The sequence below is a fragment of the Epinephelus lanceolatus genome, chromosome 8, assembly GCF_041903045.1.
Source record: "Epinephelus lanceolatus isolate andai-2023 chromosome 8, ASM4190304v1, whole genome shotgun sequence".
In the NCBI taxonomy this organism is placed as follows: Eukaryota; Metazoa; Chordata; class Actinopteri; order Perciformes; family Serranidae; genus Epinephelus; species Epinephelus lanceolatus.
The window spans coordinates 25,854,285-25,880,889 of record NC_135741.1 but is presented as its reverse complement, the minus strand read 5'-3'; the positions used below and the strand labels follow the sequence as shown (position 1 = coordinate 25,880,889).

The 26,605-nt window shown below is 41.9% G+C and overlaps 1 protein-coding gene across 1 annotated transcript; it reads right to left on the bottom strand.

Annotated features, from left to right (window-relative positions):
* Nucleotides 1-309: 309 nt before the first annotated feature.
* On the bottom strand, nt 310-26,050 carry slc6a17 (solute carrier family 6 member 17). The gene is made up of 12 exons (XM_033629363.2): nt 25,683-26,050; nt 20,440-20,860; nt 12,814-12,971; nt 9,230-9,356; nt 7,025-7,206; nt 6,165-6,275; nt 3,696-3,937; nt 3,384-3,576; nt 2,858-3,050; nt 2,607-2,766; nt 1,725-1,887; nt 310-1,608 (listed from the first exon to the last, which is right to left on the bottom strand). Exons 2-12 carry the CDS (start codon nt 20,738-20,740, stop codon nt 1,246-1,248), a joined length of 2,193 nt encoding a protein of 730 aa, XP_033485254.1. The 5' UTR covers nt 20,741-20,860; nt 25,683-26,050; the 3' UTR covers nt 310-1,245.
* Between the last annotated feature and the right edge of the window lie 555 nt (nt 26,051-26,605).

Sequence of the window (26,605 nt, the reverse complement as noted above, 5' to 3'; positions counted from 1 at the left end):
ATACACACACACACACACACACACACACAGATGAGCGTGAAACCGCTCTGCTTATCTGTGCTGGTGCACCGCCACCCCTGTCCTTCTAAGGCGTTGATTAAAATGGAAACGCTTGATTAAAATGATTGATTCAAATGGAAAAGCTTTGTCTAGACCAGCTGGGACTGGAACAGCGCAGAGACGATGTGTGCAGTGCTGCTGGCAGCAGCTCCAGAGCCTCGTTTGTCGAGGAGAAAGGTTGTTTAAAAGAAAAAGTGCTGCTCTGTGTTAAGGCTCAGAGATGCTCTAAAATGGTAGCGGGTGTCTGTACTTCGTGTTCATGGAGAAGGAATGAAGAGGCAGAAAAAGTTTCCCCTCGTTTTTGCACTACTGTGGTGTATATACACGATTTACGGTGACATCTCAGACGATTGCACAACACGTATGTACAGTATTCTACATCAGTGGGGAAAGTAGGGATAGAAGGAGAACCACAGTTTTACAAGGACCCTACTTTGACTGGTTATTATTGCTGACACATGATAGGCACAATAAAGATGTGTTTGTGTGCTTGTAACACTGTTTACACTATCAGAATCACTTGGTACATACTGTTATGGATGCATTTCTAATCATTTTGTTTTTCTAGATGAGAAATGTTCTCATACAGTGATACAGATCATGAAAATATGTTTTTTTATCTGACTCTCCTTCCATCCTGTCCCCACACATAACAATCCTCCACAACTGAACCAGAATGAGATGATGATCTCAAAGATCTAGGAACATCCAGCCGTCTCAAAAAGAACCTTCTCCAAACTGGTAAACACACGATTCAGTAAAGTATTTCAGCCTTGCACACACCTTAACCTCAGCCAGAGCTTATCATAAACAAAGCCTGTATCTAAGCCCTCAGTGGACCTTTCTAAGCTTCATTCATTTCTCTGCCCTTGTAATACACTGACACATGGAAAAGGTCGACATATCTGGTGGGACTCATATTCCCATGATCCCTTTATTACGGCTGGGATTGGCAGCACGGATCCTACAGCGGGAAGAAGGGAAGAACCGTATGCGAGGAGCGTAGGGACAGAAAAGGGGGGATAGAGTGACTCAGCTCTGGGGGTTAAGGTGTGATGAACGCTGCAACGACTGGCAGTAGATTTCCTCTCCTTGACCTCCTCTGTTCCTCCCTTTCTTCCTCTGTCTCCCTCTCACCAAGCAGGGCCGGGATATAACGGACGGGAGGATCTATGAGCTCAGTGATCATAGCTCAGATTCAGGCGAGCCGATGTTCTGGTAGCCCGTCTTGGTGCTGGTGCCGTAGTTGGTGCTGGTCATCTCGTGGGCGCCACCGGGGCCCAGGTAAGCGCGGTGGGCGGGCATTGGGGAAGGAGCCTCGCTGGGGTTCTTGCTGAGGATGAAACGCTGCTCGTCCTGCTCTTCCAGGTTAGAAATGTCCTTCATCATGCCTTTACGGTAGGAGACGGACAGCTTATTGGAGCCATCTGAGATCAGGTTGAAGTGGCGGGCGATGAAGACGAGGGGTAAAGGCAGCATAGCCACTACAATGAGGGAGTAAGCCATGGCTAAAGCCCAGGGAGGGTAGCTGTGGAAGCTCTCTGCGCCCTGGGAAACAAAGAGTGCAGAGAAAAGAGGTGAAGAAAAAAACAAAGAAGGATATCTCCTTTCTTTCTTTCTTTCTTTCTTTCTTTCTTTCTCACACGAACTAGAGCAGCACTGACCTCAGCCTCCACCCAGGCGTTGTATCCTGCAGGACTGACGGCCATCTCGATGACAGTGGCGACGATGAGCACCACCAGGACGGCCGGCGACACGTACCTCCACATGTAGTAATAGAAAGAGTACGGCCTGAAACCAAGCATGTCCTCCAAGTCCTGCATAAACCTGCGAGATGGAAGGAAGGAAGAAAGAGTGGGAAGGAGTTTCATTGACGTGTCCCAGTTGGCAAATGAGCAAGCATGCACCACACCAGAGTCCTGAGGCATGTTCAATCTAAAAATGGTGTGCATCATTTTGCCACGGTTTAAAAAACAAAACGACATGTTTCCTTGAAAAAGTGTGCACTTGTACTACGTTGTTGTCTCAGTAGTAGTAGGTCTGTGCTTGTGTACAATTTTTGTTTTTATTTCATACTTGCTTTGGCAATGTACCTCACAGTATAAAAGGCAGTGCACTTGAGCAACACAACAGGGTGTTCAATGCACCACAGTTCCCGTGTCAATACACATTTTGCTACATTTTGTCGGGGCTGAATGCAGCCCTGGATTTCACCCATCATTACTAATTACACCTGTGCAGTACGTCTGCTGTGAAAAAGCTCCATTGTTTGTTGTTATCTGTCCCGGCTGTGTCTGCTCACTTACTACTACTGTTCATGTACAGACGCTCAGTAGTTAGAAGTAAGTTGAGATTTTGGACATGTATGAATCTATAAAATGTGAAGCACTGAGCTGTGGGATTGCTAGAAGGAAGTAGTTTTAATTATGCATTTGTCTTTGAAACAGACCACAGCGCTCTTTTCCCAAACTGATCCGACACACTGTCCACATGCTGCCTTACAATTAATTCTATTCAAATATGGCTTCAATTTTCAGATGAGTTACCTCTTAGTGCCGTAGATCCAGGCGACAGAGACGTTCTCCAGGATCACCACCACAGTGAGAGGCAAACCAGCTGAGTAGTCATCAAACATTGTGACAAAGTAGTTCCCCGAGCGCTGCACAAACAGCAGGCCTAACAGGAAGGCTATGATACAGCAGACCACTGAGAAGGGGAGGAGAAACATCATGTGAGTACCACAAATACTTTAACTTCACCTAGTACAAGACAGGCAATATTAAGAAGGTCAGCTCACCACACAGGATCTCTTTGCGGATCTTGAAAGCATCCAGGATGGGTGTGGTGATGCCAGTCATCGTGCCGATCATGCTTCCCAGACCCAAGTTGATCAGCATGAAGAAGAACATGACCGACCAGAAGGGACTGGCGGGGAAATGTGTCATTGCCTCTGTGAAGGCGATGAATGCCAGGCCAGTGCCCTGAACCGCCTGGAGGACGGAGAGATGGAGGTGGACGTCAAAGGTGGCTAATGATGGCTAATGTGCTGGATAAAATTAGTGATCCTGAGTGGAAGATGACCCACTAAACTTCCATTTCTGGGTTCATTAATTATAGTGCACCCATTTAAGGTGATGTGCTCATCCAGAGACACTTTTGGTATTATGGTATTTTTACCCCTCCCCACCCCGTTATTTTTTTATATAGTGAGACATCTATTTTGTATCATCACTTAAACACATCTTGATAGCTTAACACATTTATTCAGAAATACTCAGAACGATCACATTCTCATTTCAGCTTGTAAATTCTCCCTTTCTGACCTTGTTGAGTTCGTCCTCCAGCACACAGGCATCCAGACTCAGCTGGTTGAAGGCGTCCTCCTTCACCGCCTTAATGATGCCGTACATCTCTGCGTAGTCCTGGGCGGACAGGTGGGAGAAGTTGATGTGAGGAGGGATGAGCTCTTTGCTCAGCACACCTGTGTTTAGAAAGCCCAGAATCTTCTCTGCATTCCTGCACACAAACAGTATATATGGAGGAGAAGGACGTGTTAGTGAGTAAAGGTCACATTAAAATCAGTTTGACAAAGACAGATTGGTCAGGTAGTATTTATTACAGGACGACACACTCACTCGACAACACACTTCTCGTTCATGACGTTCGCCTTGAACCCCAGAACAGCAAACACAACTAAAGTGGCGAGGATGGAGGTAACAAAGTTGATAATGGAGACGAGCGCTGCATCAAAGTGGCAGTTGTTGTCTCGCTTGTTGTAGCTGGAGAAAGCGATGACGCCTCCGAAGCCCAGACCGAGAGCGAAGAAGACCTGCGTGGCTGCTTCTCTCCACACCTGTGGCTCCAACATCTTTTCCAGCTGGAGAGAAGAGAGGGGAAAATGTCATATTTTTGTCATTTATCATCTTAAAAGACCTTGAGCACTGATGTTCTCCCCTCATGTAGCTTCCTGACAGTACTGTATAAGCTACATAGTAGCTTTCATTAACTCTTGATTGAGGCTCCTGTATATCACCCTGAGAGAAATACTCAAACTACACCAATTATTTACAGCTGGCCTGATATAACAAATTGTTTGAACACGTGGCCATGCACTATGTATTACTACTAACAGACCCACATGTTAGTCTGTGGCAACTGCAAGTGTGACTTCTACAAACAATTCTACAAACTTCAACTCAAAGCAGAAAAGCGCCCCACGTCATCTCTTTTTTCATCATTTTTTTCCCCATTGTCCAATCGGATGATTTGAGAGGCGACGGGTCTTTTGTAGTAGTCACGACAACAAGTTGACAGTTGGTAAACAATGGAGGAGATACTGGTGGAAGTAGTTGCTGGATACCCAGAGTTATACGGCCTGACGATAGACAGCAGGTTGTCAAATTGCCCTCAAGCCATCCTAAAATATGCCTGGTAACGTGCATCATGGAGGTGAAGCTCCTGGACCAACTGGTGGTACTCCCTGTGATCCACCCTTTTTATTAGCGTCTCTTGTACCCACACAGATCTCTGTTTCCCTGTGTCCAATAAATTATTTGCTGACAGCCTCTCACCCTCAACCAGAGCTTCAGCAAGTACCCTCTGCCTCAACATTTTAGGAACTAGCTACTAATTACTGTCAGATAACTACAATAAATAAATAAATAAATAAATAAATGGTAGACTGATTACACGGGAAGTTAAGAAAAGGGAGGTTAGTCTGTGGTTGCCTGGCATCAATAAAAGGTGCAGCAAGTGTTTTCTTTTCCACTAGTGGCATTTAGTGGGGGAAAAAAAGGCAGTGCAGCACGCCTCCCATTTTGTAACCTGCAAAACGCTTTCTGTGTGATTGGGGCCATAGGCAACCATGCTGACAGAGCTAGGGTTTTAATGCCATGGGAAACTGGAGGGTTGGCATCATGACATTGTTCTGCCACCATGGGTAAGGATACTGGTATAAGATACCATATGAGCACAGTGCAGAGCGGTGGCAATTAGCTGGCCTGTGGGATACACACACAGGGACCTTAAATGCACCAACATGTCTACCACAACTACCACAGAGAAATTACACAGTACACACACACAGATAGAGCGTGACTTAATTCTCTACTCAGGGTGCCATATACTCCACTATATCTATGCATAGCAAGTAGTTGTGTGCTGCTACATTCATGTTCTCTGTTGCATACAGCTCCTTTATTAAGACATAATGCAACAGTAACAGTACTCCTATGGTAATATACTGCACTCACATGTGATATCCACAAACTAATTCACATTTCATGAATTAATTTGTCGAGCAAATAATATGGTAATTGCATTTGTTTTGACAATATGATATGACGCCATATTCCTTTGTAATCATATATATTCACCACTAGAGGGAGACATCACCTCAACACACAACTCAATGTGAATATTAATGATATTCTTGTATGAGTGGCCTTGGTGGTAAAACAGCTAAAACCATCAACCACAGCTGAGCAGTCTGCATATACAAAGTGTCACTGATGTTACATACGTGTCTGGCAAACAGTCAGTGAATGAGTGATCAAGGCCAAGACAACAGCCAGTTTAAAAGGGAAGTACGCCCATTTTCAAAATTCATACATATTATTCCTATGGTCTAAGACAGACTAAAAATATCAGTAAACATGAACAACTCTTTCTCAAATACAGAAACTAGGGTGCTAAAACTAGGTTATAAAGTCTGGATGCTCCATAGACAATGAATGGTTAAAGATGTTATAGATGACAGTGAAATCACCCAGTGGGGAATGTTCGGAGTATATGGGGAGATTTTCTGTTTCAAAACGTGAACACTATCATAGAAAAAAGCTCATTTGGATAATAAAGACAACACAAAGTCAGGGCCCCGTTCATTGTCCATGGAACAGGTCCAGATTTTATTCCCCTTTGACATCAAACATGTGAGACTTACTTCTCTGGTCTGCTCGGGCCATGGAAATAAATTACTGGAATTATTAATTTAGGTGGTGTTCCCCTTTAAGACTACATTTCCCGCTCCAGCACGCCACAATTACACTGTGGACAACCACAGCAAACTACTACATACGTATTATTATTACTATTATTACTCTCACCTTAGGGGTGAACATGTGAGCGATGCCGTCCACCGCTCCCTTCAGCATCAGACCTCGCACCAGGAAACAGAAGAGCACCACATACGGGAAGAGAGAGCTGAAGTACATCACCTTAGAGAGACAGAGAGAGAAAGAAAGTCAGGTCCATTACCCATTGTTGCCATGGACACGCTTCTCTGAGGCCTCACACATGAACGAGGACCAAACTGTAACCATACACACACACACGATGAATCAATCCCAAAACTGCTTTGTGTTTGCTTGGCACTGAATCTGTGAAATCTTACCAAATGTGGAGAGGACTCCTTGAGGTTTGGAGAGATGAGTCAAAAATCCTTCCTACAGCATTTCGGGGAATCATTGCAGTACTGACGATGATAATTGGATTACTACGTTTAGTGTTTAAAAAACCGTGTCAGACCTTGGCGATCCGTGTATTTTCCTATTGAAAATGTGGGCTGGATGCTGGGCTGTGGTGCATGAGTCACTTTCTGGATCGAGATTACAGGATGTTGTTGCAGTTGTTGCCAAACGAAGCATTTTCCATCTGCATCCTGAACCGGTCTTTGCTTGGTTCAGTTTAAGCTTATTAATGTTGCATGTGTCTCCTCCATAATATAGATGAGATCCAAAAATAGACTAGTGCTGATGAGAGGCTTTAGCATCTCACCTTTGACTGAAAGGCATTAGCAAAGTGAATAAAACACTCGCTGATATGGAGGAATCACGGATTAAAACAGAATTCTAAAAGCTTTTGTTAAAATGATTTATTGTGTACATCTTCACACAGAGTCTATGGTGCGCTAATCTCTATAGTTTGCAGGCTCAGCCTCTGTTGTGAAGCCATGGAGACCCCGTACCTTCCCAGAGGACTGGATGCCCTTGATGACAGCCAGGCAGACCAAGATCCAAGCCACCAACAGGGACAGGGTCATCTTCCAGTTCAGGCCGCCGGTGTCCTCGATGGAGCTGGTGATGTTGAGAGTCTGGCGGTACCAGAAGTAGGTGGTGGCTGAACTCTTCTCACACTCTGGCTCCACAACTGCAACAGCACAGAGGAAAGAGAGGGAAACAGCATTAACAGAGGAGTCTGCACATAGACAGAATAAATGATGGATATCTGATTTGATTCTAAGGAAACGAGAGATATATTTTTTTTTATTTAATCTTTCAGATTTATAAAGCTGGTGGTGGAAAATGGACGGAGTTACTTTTGCTTAAGTAAAAGTAGCAAAACTACAATGTAATACCTTGTTTTCAAAATTTGACTAAGAGTATAAAAGTATGAGCAGCAAAATGTACTTTAAGGTATTAAAAGTAGGGTATTCATCATGCAGAAAGGTTCATTTTAAAATGTTGTATTCATTGTATTTTATTACTGATGCATTTGTGTGTAAGCATTTAATTTTTCAAGACAACAAATTTGCAAAAACCTCCCCCTAACAACAATTTGTAATGTAGTAATGCATTTAAGTTATGCATTGACTTGAGGGGAAAAAAATAGTTTCTCTGAATTGATGGGAATAAAAGCAAAAATCTACCTATAGATATCAGGGAAGCTAGCTCGCTAAATATCTTTCAAAGAAAGCTAAAAATGTATCTGTTCACCTTAGCCTTTAACTAACTAGTTCTGAATTTCCTGATACAGGTCTGAAACTCTGTTTTGTTCTTTAATTTATAGTTTTACAACTCTGTGATTTAATGAATCAGTTAGTCCATGTTTTAAACTGTTTTAAATGTTCTTTTATATTAAATTGCCTTGTCTGTTGTATACCCATTATGTCTATTTTCATGTGAAGTACCTAGGGCTTATACTGCCCTTACTGTAAAGCACTTTGTGCTGCATTATTTGTATGAAAGGTGCTATATGAATAAAGTTTATTATTACTTTTATTATCGTTATCTTGTTAATTTAGAAAAACAAGAGCAGATTTTTTTCTCAAGTGAATGCATTACACTTCTATGGAAAAGCTTTATTTTCTTTGTTAAAAGAAAATATTTTTCAAGACTTGAAAACAAGCATAATTTTTCTTTTTTCAATGCAGCATTATTCTTGCTCTTACTTCAAGATACTGACACTCATTCATAGAAAACTCGAAACTATGTTTCATTGAGTAATCATCTCACTCCACTGTCAGACTCAATAACTGACAAAAATTATTCATTAATAAAAATACTTTTGACTGTATACAGTAAACTGTATGTCCGTGTTTAATAGCCTGAAGTCTTCTTTCATAATTGCTGTGCACATTACCACCACCTGTCGTTCTGTGAAATAATGTGATACCATTTACAGCAACATATATTGTGTCACCCAGGTGTGTGTGTGTAGATGTGAGTCTTTGCAGTCATGCATGAGACAAGCAAAATGAGCACCCACTAATTAAAATGTTGCTTCATAGCTCTACTTGTCAGAAACTCCACAGGATATCTTTAATCTAAAAAGCAGATTAAAGATATCCTAACCCTAACCCTCATGTGAAGTACAAGTACTTCATAACTGTACTTGACTAAATGTACTTACTGTACTTCTATCTTTGCATACAGCTTAACTGAATCCGGCTCCACAGCATTCCCACAGCATTCATAATCATAAACAGAGTCGAAATCCTGCCCTCTAATGTTTATTTAAGCTGATGCCCTTTACTCTGCCAGAGCCTGCATGTGCCTCCACCACAGGCTGCCAGCTGCCAGCCATTCAAGGTACTACTGACACTGTCGGCCGGCTCATACTATGTGGCAGGCCTTGCCAACAGTAGGATGACGTGCACAAACACTTTTCTGTTAGCCTGCAGAGCCACTGCTGCATGACTGCAGAGCCACAGCGAGGCAAACTGATTTAATGCAAAGACACGTCCTGCAGCTTTAAGCACAAGCGTGCGTATCACTGGGCAGCCTGTGTGTCTGCATCTGCTGAGATACTCTGCTGAATATGGAAGAGTCTTGCAGGACTCTGCAGTATTCATTTTTCCTCTATGTGGCGTCGAGGGCTTCACAATAACAAGCTCTTTTCTATGGGCACTTGTCTTTTGCCGCACTCGGTTACAGCTGTGTTGTGCACTCACTGGCTTGGGTTCCATTTCTCTGGATGGGGCATTCAGCCCAAGGCAGTGGATACTGAAAAGACTGGAAGAAATAGAAGATGCTCCAGCCAATAATCACATTATAGTAGAGGCCCACAAAGCCGCAAACCTGAGGGGGTGAGAGAGAAAACAGCATTACTTATCACTCCTAGAAACAATCACTGTGTCACCATAAAAATACACAAACAGCACAAGGGACAAACAGCATGCAGTTTGTAGAGGTGAATGCCTCTTCTTGAGTCAGGGCACAGACGCTGAGCACACAGCTTAAGTCTGAGTGTGGATGAATTATTAAGCTGTTTGCTCTCAGCAGCCAAGGCTGGGGTCCTCTATGAGAAGGTATTTATAGCTGCTGAATCTCCCTCTGCCACATCCAGGCTGCCACACGCCTCACTGCCCCAGGCCAAGCCTCTCCCTCCCCTCCTTTGCACTAGATTGATGAAATCACTCTCAGAAGGACTGACAAACAGCAAGACTGACGCAATAGATCACTGACTGTTTTAGGCCGATGACGCTGATGGGACGGGTACATGATGGGTCAGTACTCCTGCAGATGATGGGGACAGATTATGACAGTGATCTGTGCTGGTCTTTGCATGCTGCTTGCTGTAAAGCATCACAGGGATGTAATACGAGCAGACAGAGGGGAGTCCAGGAGACTGAGCTCGACAGCAAGTTTGTTGTCACTGCACATAACATGACCAAATCTGAGTCGACAAGTGAAAGTGAGAAAATTGCCAGTTTAGATTCAACACCAACGACACTGAGTTGGTGTTTAAACGGGACAAAAATGCTTTCTTTATTTTCTTTCACGTATATAATGTAGGATCCTCACATTAAACGTGGCCAAAGGTTCAAATAATGAGGTAAACCTATATATAAAATTAATTCCTGTGAGCATAAACATCAGGCTTCAGCAGGTTCTGAATACTCTGTTTCCAAGAATTTTACTATTCTTGGGACAAGCTGACTTTAGCTTGGAACGTATTTCCTTATATGGTCATCTTCCCCAGGCACGCTAGTGCAAGTGTTACATTATGTAGCCTACACTGCTACATAAAGCTACGTGCTAACATCAGGGAAACATGTAATCTTGGTTGCTGATGTTGTAAATGTCTCCAAAATTTTGGGTCATAGTTCTGTTGGAACGTGTCAGGGTGTGTTTAAAAGCTTTATTAGTGATTTTTCGCCATAGAAAGCCCCGCTATCCCACTATCCATTTTTTTTTTTTTTTGAAGGGGCCTTAAAGAGACAGAGTGTCTCAGAAGGTGAATACAGGTCTTCCAGCACAGACAGCTTGAGGAAAATAAAGTTTTTTCTGAACATTAAAGCATGTAAACATGTTCTAGTAGAAACCCAAAATATAAATATGAACCTTAAATGAGCATAATAGATCCTCTTTAATGATCTTAAATACACATTGTGTTTCTTCAAAGCCTGCTGTAATCCTGAGTACAACAATTGTGGTACAACTGTTAATGGCATTTTATATAAAGGATCGTAAATTCTCACTAATAGGTTTATAAATGGTTAATCAATCCTTTATTGATTCTTAATTAGTTGGTGTGTATCCTCTGAAATTGCAGCTCCGTTTATTGTTTTACAGCTTCAATGGCTGACTGCAAAAAATGTGTCATGGTGTTTCCACTAATAATAAGACATCAAATATTAGCAGGTCATTAATGAATCAGCCTTCCTCCAGCAGGTAGCTCAAACAGCTTAATGGAACAGGTTCATTCAAAGAGACAGGTGAGTGGAGAGAGCTGCTGTGGTCGAGTTAAATTCATGTGCCTTGAAATATATTCCAATGGGAAGTTTCAATTTCACGGGGAAAAAGGTTTCAAAATGCCCACAGAAGCTTCTCCTGCAGCAAAATCCACTTCACCACTGGACATTTTCTGCTATGAAAACCACTGGATTACACTGTAATTGACACGATCTCATGCTGTGAATGAAATTATTCAAGCCAACAGAGGTTTAAGTGTTTGATATTTCAGTGATAGATTTGGGGTGTGTGCAGTCAACCCAATCACCAGAAAAACATGTTGGCATTGTACATTTCTAATAACCACAGATGTGTTACATTTGTATGTTTCATAGTGGTTATGTTGAAACTTTATGCTTCTTTACATTTGAATTTTCAATTTTATGTTGTGACAATGCTGTGGTTAATGTGTGGTGAGGTCTTGGCACAAAAAACACTGGATTAGAGTTAGGAAAACATCATGTTTTGGCTTGTAAAACCATGGACATGTCCTGAACTCTTGCTAAATAACACCCACTTTAGTTGATCTTGAACAGTGGTCTGCTGCTTGGCAGCCGTCTCACCGAGGTGTCAGGTCATCCCCTCCTCCTCCTGATGTTGATGATGATTGTTTTAATTATTAATTACAACATTTTATTATTGATCTGTACATTAATAAACCTTATCTAGAACTTAAGATGGCATTGTCGGTTGGTTGGTTGGTTGGTTGGTCCACCACTTTGGCTCTAACTGAAATATCTTAACAACTACAGGATGGACTTTCACAATAGTCTATACAGACAAACACGTTCCCCATGAGGAGGACATGAAGGATCCATTTGCTTTTCATTTAGCACCATGATCAGATAAAAATTTCTGTTTATCCCATACTTTCTTTCATGACCAGATACATTTAAAATTAATTCTCAGCTCTTCCTTTTGTAATGCCAGTTAACAAAATCAATATACTATTCTATGTTAAAGGGACAGTTTGCCCCCAAATCAAAAATACACATTTCTCCTCTTACCTGTAGTGCTATTTATCAGTCTAGATCAATCTGGTGTGAGTTGTCGAGTGCTGGAGTTGTCGCCCGTAGAGATGTCTGCCTTCTTGGAAACTAAATCGCACTTGGCTTGTGGTGCTCAAAGCGCAAAACTCAACGGCAATATCTCTTTCCAGGAATCATGACCCAGTTACTCAAGATAATCCAAAGACCTTGTTGTGAGCAGTTTCATGTAGGAACTGTTTTCTTTCTGCCAAACTACAAGCGCCAGCCAAATCATCGTGCAGAAGGAAACATGGACGAGAGGCTCATGCTGGTGACAGCGCTAAATGTAAACATTAATGGTGTCCTCTTAAGCTAAGATGTAACATTACATGTGCATGCTTCCTTCTGCGCAGTGATGTTTGGCAGGTGCAGTTTGGTAAGAAAGAAAATAGTTCCTACATGAAACTCCTCACAACAAGGTCTGTGGATTATCTTGAGTAACCAGGTCATGATTCCTGGAAAGAGACATTGCTGTTGAGTTTTCAGATGTATTTTTTTGGCACTTTGAGCACCACAAGCCAAGTGCCATCTAGTTCCATTATATTCAAGCAAAGGCAGACATCTCTACAGCTGATATCTTAACAGCACTACAGGTAAGAGGAAAAATAGGTACATTTAAATTTTGGGCTCACTGTTTCTTAAAGCAACACTGGGGACATTGTTGAATGACAGAAACAAACACACCCTCCCACTTCACATCTCTGTCACACAATGTCATAAAGTGCAACCAGAATGATGAGTTAACTGGTTAATGAGCTCATGTTGGCACTTACCATCAGACTGGAAACCCCGATGCCTCCCAGCTGTGGGTAGACATAGTTCCACACCCCGATGCTGCCACGCCTGATCCTCTGACCCACCGCCAGCTCCAGGAAGAACAGGGGGATGCCGATGAGCAGGAGGAGAATAAAGTAGGGCACCAGGTACGCACCTGAGACACAGGAGTGACAGAGGGAAGAGGGATTATGCAGAGGGTCTAACTACTTTAGTTATCTGAAGGTTTAAAATCCATGTATAGTGAGGGACAAAAGCTCATTGTAACACAGCAGTTCAGTTCTCTCTGCCAGGTTCTATTTTTGGACTCTATTCTCTTTATCATCCTCCACCACTCTAATTTCACTGTTTCCACTGCCTCTTGTCCCTCTCAGGCTCTTTCCTCCTTCCTCTCTTCGTCTTCATCATCAATTGCCATTCACCAATTCTTAAAATATGACCATCTATTTTTTTTTTAAGAGGGGACAACGGAAAGCCAGAAGCAGGCACTCAAACACAGCAAGTGACGTCCAGTCTGTCCTGCTTGCGTCAGGACACGAGGGCACCATGGTGACAAAACCATCCACGGCCAGAGAGGACGGGCTCACACTGACAGACAGCTGGGAGGAGCAGCCTGTCTCCAGACTTAAAACAAATGACGTTTGGCTCGATCAAAAAACACAGATCACGTCGTGAGTGGCTATTAGAGCTACAGAAGCAGACAGAGGAAACAAAGACAGGGGACACAGTGTCGTGTTACACAGTGGTATTATTATCTGAGCCGTTAGAAGTGACTACTGTGTTGCTGCCCACTTTCAATGATCTTTGATGTCTATTCTGAGCCGCAGACACACAGAACAGTGGAAATCAAAACGTGTCGGTGGAGAAGAGATCAGGACTAGCTCAGTATGTTCTTACCCTGAGGATGATTCTGTTAATTTTAACTACACGTTGACCTTTCCTCTGGCTCTGTGGATTTCTAAGGTTGAATATGTACTCATAACGAAAGTATTTATGGCACATTATGATAATGCATGATATCTAAGACAGACACAGGAATACAGATCCTAATGACTGGCACAATGAGGTCTAAGAACAATGAGCAGCTACAGACTATTTAAAACTGACTGAATGTTTGGCTTATTTTTGTTTGTTTGTGTGTGTAAATGTAGGTGTGTTACTCATAATCCTCCTTTGAGAGGATCAACATTGAATAAAGAGACGTTTATGAAGTCTCTAGCACCACCATCTACTGGCCAGTAAATATAAAATAACCAGATTTCAGTGTAATCGCTGCAGGTATTCATTCTCTTCAGAGGCTGAATACTATTTTTTCGGTGACTTCTTGACCTTTTCTGAACATATTCAGGCTCCACAGAGGATAAACCCTCTTGTCTTGTGCCCCCTGTCTTATTCCTTCATCGCTTCACAGCTTCATGAATCATATTAGGGCTGCTAGAAGCTGGTCGTGGTTCTAGTGGTTTCATTATTTTTCTTGACAACAAAAAGGTTTACTTGGTATTGTTGTCTTTTTCTGGACTACTGTGCTCTGCAGTGAAGACAAATGTTAATATACATTATACAAGTCCCACCAGGGGATACGAGCAAGACAGTACAAATTAATTACTTAAATCGTTTATTTGCAGGTTGGAATAAATTAGAGTAATTTGTCTTTACTGTTTCACCGAAACAGACTTGGCTGGATAGATGAGTTAGCCTACTTAACATGTTTTGGTGTCCTAAAAATTCTGTTTTAAGGGAAAGATAATGCCGAACAATTCACGTTGTCTATTAATAGCTTGAGGAAATATGTTGCTACTTAACATATCTGGCAAGTTTAAAAAATTTTCAGTCTTTTTCTGCCAAAACAGGCACTTTGGCAAGAGAGTATCCACTCACAGTGACGACAGAACCAAAATCACGATCTTCTCCTAATATTTCCCAAAGTGTTTTTGTTAAGACAGGAGTCTGGACACAAACCTGAAGTTTTGGTGTCAGGGTTCTGCACTTCACACGCCCATCATCCTACTCAAACAACTCATTAAAAAGCCTGTGCAGTACATGAATGTAGTGTTTTGTTACCTGAAAGAAATGTTGTCTCTGAACATGATCCAGACAGCGATTACATTACCACAACAATGTAATTAAAAAAGCAGTTTAGTAACAAACGTAATTTCTTTGAGACAGGGTTTGTGTTTCTGTTTATTTCATTTGGTTGTGTGGACTAAATAACATCACTTTATTTTGTGACTGACTGTCACTAGTTTTCTTTAAGATAATCTTTGTGACAAAAGAATTTAATGTTTCCATTAAATTGTCAAGCACATTTTAAGCAAACTTTTGAAGTGTTGCAAAAAAAAAAAAAAAAGACAAGCAAAGTAGGTGCATTTCCATCAGCTGGTTTAGAGTGAATAAGGTAATTTCGCCAGATGCTGGCAGTATAGACTATGCTTTACTCATGTAATCCGCCAGTAAACAGAGTGAAGTAGAGGATGCGATCTGGAAACAAAACAAGACGCTTTGGCCATCTAACCCATCTACAACAGGAATTTGTTTCAGTAAGCTGATCTTTCATGTCAGCTAATGTTGGTCATGTTTCATGCTGTCCCGAGACAAACACAAATTAAGCACAGAAAAACACTGACAGTGGAAACAGCTGATCAGTCATGAATTAAATGTTCTCTCCGCCTAAACTGATTCGGCAAAGGTGTTTCCCATTTATCACATCAAGTATTTTTTAACAAGTAAAAACATTTTTTAAAAGTTTAAAGTTTTTGTGGCACGGTGGTGTGGTGGTTAGCACTCTCGCCTCACAGCAAGAGGGTTGCCGGTTCGATCCCGGGCGTGGGAGCCCTTCTGTGCGGAGTTTGCATGTTCTCCCCGTGTCAGCGTGGGTTCTCTCCGGGCACTCCGGCTTCTTCCCACAGTCCAAAAACATGCAGATTGGGGACTAAGTTAATTGATAACTCTAAATTGTCCATAGGTGTGAATGTGAGTGTGAAGGGTTGTTTGTCTCTATGTGTCAGCCCTGCGATAGTCTGGCGACCTGTCCAGGGTGTATCCTGCCTCTCGCCCGATGTCAGCTGGGATAGGCTCCAGCCCCCCCGTGACCCTCAAGAGGATGAAGTGGTTAGAAGATGAATGAATGAATGAAGTTTTTGTGCAATTGAGCCTACTGCAAACATGAATCTGTCAATGCAAGAGCTTCAGACTGCATTTCACTCATCACAAACCTCTCTGCTGCTGAGTTTAAAATTGATTTTAAATACTCAGAAAACAAAGTTTATGGCTTCTCAAAAGTTTGCTCACAGTTGCTTGATGATTTTAGAATCTTCACTTTTTTGGGGGTCATTTTGCCTTTAATTGATGACATGCAGCAAAGGGCCACAGGCTGGAGTCGAACCTGGGCCGCTGCAACAACAGCCTTGTACATGGGGCGCCTGCTCTATCCACTAAGCCGCCGATGCCCCAGCATTTCCGCTTCTGACGGTAAATCCATTGAAAGCGTGTCCTCATACAAGTACTTGGGTATATGGATGAATGACAAGCTTTCATTTAATCTACATATTGCTGCTCTAGTTAGGAAGCTTAAAGTGTAGACTGGCTTTTATTTTAGAAATAAGTCTTATTTTACATTCAGTGCTAAGAAGAACCTTGTGGACGCGACGTGTCTGTCTGTGATTGCTTATGGTGACACTGTATATGCATGCAACCTCCTCCATTTAACATAGCCTTGATTCAGTGTACCATGCATCTCTATGTTTAATTACAAATGCATTTACTCATTTACTCATCACTGCATTCTTTATAATTTGGTGGGTTGGACATCATGGACCATTCACAGAAAACAGCACTGGTGTATTTTTTTTATCTACGTATAAAGCAATATTGGGTAAACTTCCAGCCTACTCTGCTCCCTCCTGTGTGTCAGCTCTGGTAGTTACCAGTTACACTCCTCCAGGTGGTTGCTTTTCAATGTACCCTGGGTTTTAACAGCTCTGGGGAAAACTGCATTTTCCTGTTCTGCACCTTGTACATGGAACAATCTAAAAGTAGAAATGCTTAAATCCATCAATGAATTTAAGGGCATCATAAAGAATTTGGTGACAGAGACATGTGCTTGTTTTTCTTGAAAGGCCACTATGTTTCAATAGTTGTTGTTTTATTGTGGATTTTTGTATTATATGTTGTATTTGTTGTATTTTAAATGTGTTCTGATTGGCTGCTACCTTGAAACACGGCTAATGATTAAATCTTTCACCTAACTAGAAAGACAGAAGAGAGAGAGAAACAGAGGAGGTAATGGACAAGGGTGGACAAAAAAAGGGAGACATTTTGTCTTCATCTCTGGAACAAGCCCAGACAAGACAATGCAGCACCTCCCACTGAGTCAAAATCCAGTGGGGGATATACACTCATTACTGCACGCACTGTGATTAAATGATTCAGCTTTGTTATATCATGCATTTCAAATACCCTCTTTACACACACCTCCCACACAAGGCAGAACCAACAATGTCTGAAAGCCCAGGAAATCAGTATTTACTCTTCCACTTTCTCTATCTTAGTCATCACCACCCTCTCATCTCACCATAAAACCCGTAAATCATAATAATAAAGAGATAAGGCTGAGAAACCTGCACGGACAGCAAACAAAGACTAATCCAGAGGATCTCACAGTGATATACAAAAACTCCTTAATGTTACCTCGTCTTCCTGGGGAGAAATTATCTCATCTTGTAGCTGCCGACAACACAAGTTCACAAAGTCTGAGAAATGTTGAAGAGACTGCCCCTCTGACTTGCACCATTAGTTGGCTAATTGGTTGACAGGATGCAATTTATCAAAGAGGAGGAGGCTGCGGTCCTGTCAACAGGGAAACTGAGCTGCACTTGTATAGGATAGTGGTGAGCAAGGTGCAGCACAGGCCATGATATGTACTGACATCTAAATGAGGCTAGAACACAAATGTACACGCGTTAACACATTGTTTTTAAATGCAATGTACCTGGAGTCACTGGTTTGGACAACAGAATTGTGTGACATGATGACATAATATATCACCATATGATCACCACATGGTCCCACTACAGGAGTCTTAAAGGTATAGTTAAACATTTTGGGAAATAATCTTTATTTTATTTATTGCCGAGAGTTAGATGAGATGATGCCACTACTGAGGTATTCGTGACTCTCATTATACCATATATAATAAGTTAGAACTAGCAGCCAGTTAGCTTAGCTTAGCTTAGCCTCACGCAAAGAATAGACACAGGAGGAAACAGCTGGCTGTCCAAAAGTCACAAAATCCACCTCTTAGTCCCTGTAAAGCTCTAATTAACATGTTGTTTGTGTAGTCTGTACAAAAATACGAAGTGTAAAAATGACAAGCTGTGGTCAGACTAGCTTTCCCCTGTTACCAGTCTTTGCGCTAAGCTAAGCTAACTGTCAGCTGGCTGTAGCTTAATAATTGTATAGACAGGAGCAGGGGTGGAACCAAGTTATTGTTTTGCAAGTCCCAAGTGAGTCTCAAGTCTTTTCGCTCAAGTCCAAAACTTTGAGTTTCGAGTCCTGATTTAAAGCCATTTTGATGACACAGTAATAACAGGCCTACATTAAATTTACAAAATTCATGAATTCTTTCCAAAAATTTGATTTATTCGTTAAAACAAGTTTGTTGGAAGTTATTGCGTCTCCATCTGTAATTTTTAACCTGCACATTTTGCATACTGCAATTAGTTTTTTGTTAGCCACATTTTTATGCAACCAAAATTATCTTTGGTATCATTTGTTCCGACTGGTGCTGAGTAATGTAATGTTCGTTCCACATAGTTCTCTCCTACAACTTGACTGGATGCTGTCGGATTGGTTTAAGTGGATCTCCAGGATTGTAAGTGTCGGCTTTATGGGAATAACCAACATTACTTGATTCATGAAGGAAAGGGAAATTAACTTCTTTGTGGCACAGTTTTTAAATAGCATACTTTTTAATCTTTGGGCTTGATAAAAGGTGTCAAGTATTTTCAAGTCAAAAGGCTGAAGTCCAAGTGAAGTCTTGAGTCACTGGTGATGAAGTCCAAGATGAGTTGCAAGACTTTTTTTGGTTTTGTCAGGTTAAGTCTAAAGTCATCAAATGCATGACTCATGTCTGACTCAAGTCCAAGTCATGTGACTCCAGTCCACACCTTTGGACAAGAGAAAGAAATAATCTTCTAATCTAACTTGGCAAGAAAGTGACCAAGCGCATTTACATGATACAGTAATGTAAACAAACATGAAGAAAACTTTTTAAGAGATTTATTCCATCTTGTTTTTTGTTTTTTTGTTTGTTTGTTTTTTAGAAAATAAATTTTGCAGCGTCTAAGCATTTTCTTTAAAAGGCACTTACTCCTGAGCAGCTGGTTAATGGCTCCAAATAATGTTGAATGTCTGTCTCTATGGCCAAGATGTTGTGGCAGTTTGGAGAAGTGCAACATTTTGGGCAGCTGAAACAAGAGGCAACCTCCGGGGCTGAAAAATGAAACCAATGTGGAAGTACCAAAAACTACAGTTCATCAAATGACCGCTTGAGGCTGGGTCCAAAAACGAGTCAATCCCCATAGGCCCCTGTGTTAAAATGCCCAACCTTTGCAGCCTGGTACAAAACAGTTTTGGTCTCTATAGCTAATTTCTCCACTCACAACAACTATACAAGGGGTGATTTTTTTGTAAAATTCACCTGTTTAAATTTCATTAAGGTTTAAAGTTTCACATATTTAAGGGCGGGTCTGCTTGAGTGACAGGCTGTCTGTGAGGCGTTGCTACAGTCAATGAGTCAGACCACCCCTCGTTCCTCCACAGGTCCACCCTCTCATCCAAATATTGCCACTTCTGGCTCCAAAAAATAACATTTGAGTCCACAAACCAAACAGTGGCATCACGGTGGGTACTTCCATTATTTTTATATAGTCTATGGGCTGAATCTGTCACCACACTGGTTTGCCCTTGGAATAAATGTGTACATGCTGGTTAGAGCAAGTGGGGAATTGCTGTGTTTGTGTCAGATACAACAACAGACTGAAAATACACAACAGTCTTATTGAGTTTAACTGGTGGAGGAAATATGAGCTGAATTAGTTGAAATCATTTAAGTATTTCTTTCTGTAATGCAATGCAAATTAAGGTTTTACAAGATAGAGCAATTCCGCATTAAATTTCACGCCAATGACAGAGACCAGTGGGCAAGCTCAATCAAATCATGTCAAAGCAAACAGTTGCCAGGCACAAAGCAGAGTCCTGGAAAAGACTCTGGATGTGAAAATGCAAATCTCATGCTCAAACAAAAGGATAAAATCAAATCGTTACATTCTATTAAGTTAACTGCTCCCAGCTGGCCACTTATCCATTAAGGATTTTACACTAATAAAAAAAAATCACATCACATCACTAACAGCATTGACTCAGCACAACGTGTCTTTGTTAACAATTACTCAGCACCCTGAGGGGACACATGTTCACCATGGGTGGCCCAATTAGGATCCACCTTCTAAACCCAGGAAGTGTTTCTACAGTTTGCACATAGGGCTTCACAAAGCTTTAAAGTTTCTGTGATTCAGACTCTGAAGTGTTAAAATGCACTTAAACCATAAAGACATCCATCCACCTACCTCCACCGTTCTTCTGGCACAGGTAGGGGAACCTCCAGACGTTACCCAGGCCCACAGAGAAGCCCACCTGGGCCAGGATGTACTCCAGCTTGTTGTTCCAGGCTGGTCGGCCGTCCTCGGCGTCTGGGTCAGGGGACGGTATCAGAGCTTTTACTGGAGCAGTAGAGCCAGGACTCAGACCCATACTCATCTGGCTGCTCTTATAGTCCATGGGGTGCTCGAGGGACAGCAGGTCAGCCACAGACTCAGTGACCGGCTCATTGCTGTGCTCCCGCTGCGTCACCTTGGTGTTCTTTGGCATGTCTGCAACACCAGAGCTCCTTCAGGCTGAGGGCGGAGGAGGAAGAGGAGAGCCTGAGGTGACCGACTGGAGAGAGATCAGGAGGAAGCAGGAAAATAAAGTTGTGCTTTTTTCTTCAATCTGTGAAGGAAAATAGTTGGAGACAGACAGGATATATTGATGAAAAATAATTGATTTGTTTTTTGTAAAAATACAAACAAACCTCTAGTTTCAACTTTTAAAATGTGAGTACTTGCTGATTTTCTGATCTTCCTATGATATCAAACAAAAACATTGTTGGGCTTTGCACTGCTGGTTGGAAAGAACAAGGAATTTGAACAAAAAACTTAGAATTTGATTTTCTGGTACTTTAACCTACAGACCAAGCATTAATCAAGAAACATAATGATGTTAAGCGATAATTAAAATAACTGCTAGTGTCAGCCCTCTAGACAACATCATAGGAACGTTGGTTCATTTTGGTTCAGAAGTATGTGCACTACTTTTTCTGTTTTCAAATTAGTACATAGAGGGCCAAATTCACAAAGGACTGCACGGCTTTTAAGCTGCTAAACCTGCACTAGTAAGATAAAATGAAACTGTGTTATTCTCAAATCACAAAGGGTGAAATGCATCGCTAACTGTGCAGCTAGGCAAATAGCATTCTGGTTGTCCTTTGCTATGTGCACATATTTAAATTAGGTAACATGCATACATTTGGCACAAAATTAGCCCTTTCTTTGCAAATAAGCCTCATTGCTTAATCAGTCAGATTCACAAAGATCAGCACTAATAGCTGCACCTAGTTACAGTGAAATTATTAGCCTCTTTAGAGAGTTGGTGGTAATTGAAGTGCACTGAAAACAGGTGTCACACCAGACTCTCCAGACTGCCTGAAGTTTTGAGGAATACCACTCGCTGGTCAGGACCTGTAGCTCTGATCATTTCAGTATATGTGAAAACTTTGTTTGGATCATCGGCCCACAGATAGTTTATGGAGTATTTGTAATCAACAATTCAAATGGTTGACTTTGTCTGTAGAGGTTTATCTATAAAATATGTGACAGTTCACGACATAATCTAATAATAATTAAGTTGAACTTAAAGTATTTACCCAACCCAACATTTCAAGTTCAACTAAATTATCCTGAGAACATACAGGTATTTGCATGAATTGCCACACATACTCTATTGATAATTTGTTAAACATCTACAGAATGAAGCAAAACAGTTGAATTGTTTGAATCTCAACTCACAAGCTGTTGACATGTTACAAATACCCAATAAACTATCTGTAGGTGGACTATCCAAATAAAGTGTTACCCACTTTACTTTTTCTCTTTGCTATTGTTCTGCCTACTGTTTTCTTGGCACAAAGGCAACATCTATAATTTGCCACGTGGATAATTGCAATCAGATACAAAAAAAAAGAGCAAACTGCATTCAGCTCCAAAACTTTAAGGGCATGTTTGCGCTGTTATATTATTAGCACAATATCTTTTGAGAATCGGACCTTGAGACAGAGCAGATAGCTGTTGCAAACGATGTGCAAATCATGGTGCTATCAGCGGCCGCAATCCATTCTGTGTGAATTTGCCCTGGAGTATTTTAAAATGGTGGTAAAACTGCAGCACTTCAGAGCCATAAGTGAAGTATTTCAGTAATCCACTTCATTATGTTGAACGAGACACAAATATTGAATTACGCTGAATTCACAGTAGAGCCCATTATACTAAAGTTGAGTCATGTGAACAGCATGAACAGCAGCAAGCTTTCTGCTGCTAGTCTCAGGAAAGCACAGTGCAATAAAACTAAAGCCTCTAAGCTGAGGTTTCATCAGTTATTAGTGTCGGTACTTTTTTCTCATCACACAGCTCCAACATCGTATCTGCAGGTTATTTTAATATTTTAAGAGTCCAGGAGTCCAGTGCTCCTGAAAAGAGAGAAAACTGCCTGAAAAGTTGGTTCTCTGGTATGTGTCACATTTTCAGAGGCCCTTTGAAAATCTAATCCACTCATAATCCTACAATCCTGTGTGTAGTGCTCCCCTGGGGGAAACTGGTGTAGATACAGTGTGAGAGCTACTGTATCAGAAATTATAGAAGGTCAGACTCTGCTGCATGAATGAGGATTATATGGTTATTGTTTAGGCAGAGCCAGTAAGCCACCTAGATCCTGAAATACTCATCTTGAGATCACTTTAATTAGTCGGTAACAGACTGGACAAAAAGGCACATTTAACTTTTTAAAGGTGTCAGAATCAACAAAGCAGAACCAGAGATACTGTCTTTCTTACTCCATGCATTCTTCTTATTGAACCTGCTGCCTACATTACCCACAATGCAACTCAACCACTAACAGTTCCATCAGAGATTCAGGTGTTATGTACTAATGTAGCCTCAAGCAGAGCTCACCTCTTTTTAACTTCATTCCCCCACATTTCTTTTCACTTTTAAACTTGTAATCTTCAGCCCCAGCTAATGCTGACTCACGTGACATCACTTGAGGTAATGTATGATTTCATGCAGCTTGTCCTGGAGCCACAAAAGTATTCATTCAACTTTTAGTTTTCACGTGACGCAGTAGTACTCCCCAAGTAGCCTGAAACAAACTACAATCACTGTTCCCCTTTAAATATATGGCACTGAGTGAGAAAGCACCTCTGCTCTTTTTTTAATTTAGGGGAGGTGGTCTTTGTTTCAGGCGAGGAGGCCTGCCCACCTCCGCTGTAAAACACTGTGGGAAAAACTGTAACAACTGGAGACCTAATCCTTTTAAATTAAAATGGAAATGTGTTACTGCAAGTATTAAACACTCAACATGACGAGACCATTGACCCTCTGTGACTGGTGTTTGAGAACGACATGAAAACATGGTGAGACAGTTAGCATTTATTGCACATTAACTAATTAACTAAAGGTCAGCTGAACAGCGAATGGTGCAGGCAATCTTGGTTAAATGCCAAAAAAAATGCAGCTACAGGAGCAGAAACTGACAGAAACCAGACTTTTAAGACAGATTCCAGGTTCAGCTGCGTGGGACGAGAGAGATCTGACTTTTCACTCTGACAGCTAAAGAGCAGAAAATAGAAAGTAGAGGTATTTGATCTACAGACACGGCCTCTAATCTGAAAACAGATGCATCCCACTGAAATCAGCGCTGAGCTTTAATTCACACTGACTCCTCAAAAATGGTTGCAACCTGGCTGGACTCTAAGCCCACCCACAGGCTGCACCAGCAGCATGCACATCACATTCCTCAACAGTGGCGATGAGCCCCTGCAGTCACGACACGCAGCAGCTCGACACTGATCCCAGAACAGTAGTGACCTTTCCCACAGCAGTCTACAGCTAAACAATACTGAGTCACGATCAAACACTGGCTGAATGAGGTGTGAAGCTACAATGCGCATGTTGGCAAACACATTTTGTTTGGCCGAGCTGCAGAGTTTGCTGGATTTGAAAGGTGCGTAGTGGAGTTCTGACAGACTGTTCACACAATGTTTTGCCCTACTTTTCTTATGAATGGAAATGTTGGTATAGTTAGTAACAAGCTGCCCCACTTACTAATTCTGGGTTAAGATGATGGTCGCCTGTTACACACACATGGCTTCTCACTCTGGCTTCCTAATCATGTGCAGTGGAAGTTTTCGATATTGATGCAGAATCACAGCGACAACTTTCAGAGCTTCACAGTATGCGCTGACACAGATGGCTCGCTACAGAGACAGCAGGACTTCACGTACATACAGTGCAAGACAGTGTTACAGATTATGACTCAGTAATCAGTCTCCATCTGATGGTGAGTGGCGAGAGCAGTTTTTTTTCATGAGGATACTGAGGAGGACAAAATGTGTGAAATTAGGAGTGTTGAGGAATCAAGAGTACATGAAGTCACAAGAAAAGGTGCTGCAGAGATTGTATTTACTTTTCAGAGAAAGGGGAGTGGTGACACCAGCTCACTGTGACAAACTGTCCACAGGGAGCCAGATGTGTGATTCTGCTGCATGTTCCTGTAACTATATATTTCCTAATTCTCTGTAGACAGTTTGGTGTTGATGATGTAACAGCAGCACAGGTTCTCTGTTTCTCCTACAGAGATCCGCTCCACTTTTATCTTGTCTGGTTGCTAAGCAATGGCTCTTCCTGCAAAATTGAAACCCCATCCCTGCAGCATCAGTGGTCGCCTATCTCTCCTCTTGCCATCTCAAACGGACAGACATGATATCCCCTGAGGATCGGGTGCAAATAACATGGAGCTGCTCTGACAGGACTGAGGGGGGACGATGGATTGTGGCAAAGCTGGAGGTGATGGTCTGTTGGGGGATGTGTTGCATAGTCAGTCTGGCAGCCATCACAGGCACAGGTGTGTCATTGTAAAATGTAAGGTTTGCACAGATGCCATTCAGTCATGATCATTTACTTCTCCCACCACTGGGATTTGATCCTGAGCAGCACCGTGATTCTGACAGGTGCAAAACACCACCTTGCATGGCCATGTTCAGGCATCCTTCAGACACGTTTCACACAGGCCCATACACCACAGCTTGAGAACTCACTCTGGATGTAACCTCCGATGCGGAGTCAAGGTCAAATGAACCACATAATTATAGCAATGCGGAGATGCAAGCAACACCAATACATGTCAGCAGGTGATCAGCAGTCCCGCAGAATTTGTCGTATTCGAGCAAAATTCGGACACACACAGCGCGGCGGCGTCAAACGCGGAGGATTAATGAGCGACGCTCACCGTCAGTGTTGCGGCGAAACCACCATCTGTCAGGTGATGAAGTGAAAGCTGACGCTCGTCTCTATCAAGTCATTTTAAGATGTTTTTCCATCAGGAAGGGGACTCTTGCTGGTTGTTCGAGCGACTCACGACAACACGGTTTATTCGTCACAGAGAAACAAACACATTTAAATCGATCAAATTATGAAAATGGCTACAGTAATGTTATTCTTACCTTATGTCGTTTGCAGAAAGGGCGGAAGGGTCCGAGTCAGCGTGTCAGTATGAATCCAACGTGAGTGCACAGTGTCTTCATTCATGCACTGTCTCCGTATGCAACATCTCTCCGCGCAAAGAGATGCGAAATCAGCTTCCAGTCACACAGGGCGCATGGTGCGTAAAGTCTGACGCAGGAGCTCAACGCCTGCCACAAGTTTGGTCACTCCAATAACATTAACTTGTTAAACTAAAGCTTTATGGCACCTGTTTATCCCCTTAACGAACCCTCTGCAACTGTGCACAAAACCTGCTCTGGTTTCCACGTGCTGGTGGCTGTGTTGTGAGATAAATGAGCTCCCCATAGTATGGAGAAATTACTATGGCAAGTCACGACGAAGTCTGACGCAGGTTTGACTCACCCGCTCGTGCGCACGTCAGCAATGGATCTAAAAAAAACATCTGCAGTGTTCCCAGGACGATAATAAGAGCATCACACAGGTAGACTGCAATCAGGTCCATCACACAAAGTGATTGAAAACGCTTCTTGTGCAAATGGTGTTTGGGTTGGACAAAATGTTCTCCTTGCAGCCCTATGATTATTATTAGCCTATTATTATTATTATTAAGAATATATGCACAAGTAATAGCCTAAGAAACAGAGTTGTGTCTTGAGTCACGAGTCACATGACTTTGACTCGAGTCACACTCGTGTCTCAAATTTGGTGAGTTTAGACTGGACAAAAACAGAGACGACTTACAACTCAAATTGGACTTCAACAACTCGTAGCGTCACGTGGATTTGAGCCTTTTGACCTGGAAATATATAAATACCTCCCCCCAGCCCAAAGATCAAAAAGTATTTTACTTAAAAGTGTGCCACAACTCAGTTTCTTGAATAAACTAAAATTGAAGCTATTCATTCACAGCATATTGACAGAT

Coding starts and splice junctions, on each gene's coding strand:
- slc6a17 (XM_033629363.2), bottom strand. CDS start 20,740: ATGCCAAAGAACACCAAGGTGACGCAGCGGGAGCACAGCAATGAGCCG. Junction 7,207..9,229: donor GAGAAATGGAACCCAAGCCA/GTGAGTGCACAA, acceptor GTGCTGTTGCAG/TTGTGGAGCCAGAGTGTGAG. Junction 3,938..6,164: donor CTCACATGTTCACCCCTAAG/GTGAGAGTAATA, acceptor TCTTCTCTCCAG/CTGGAAAAGATGTTGGAGCC.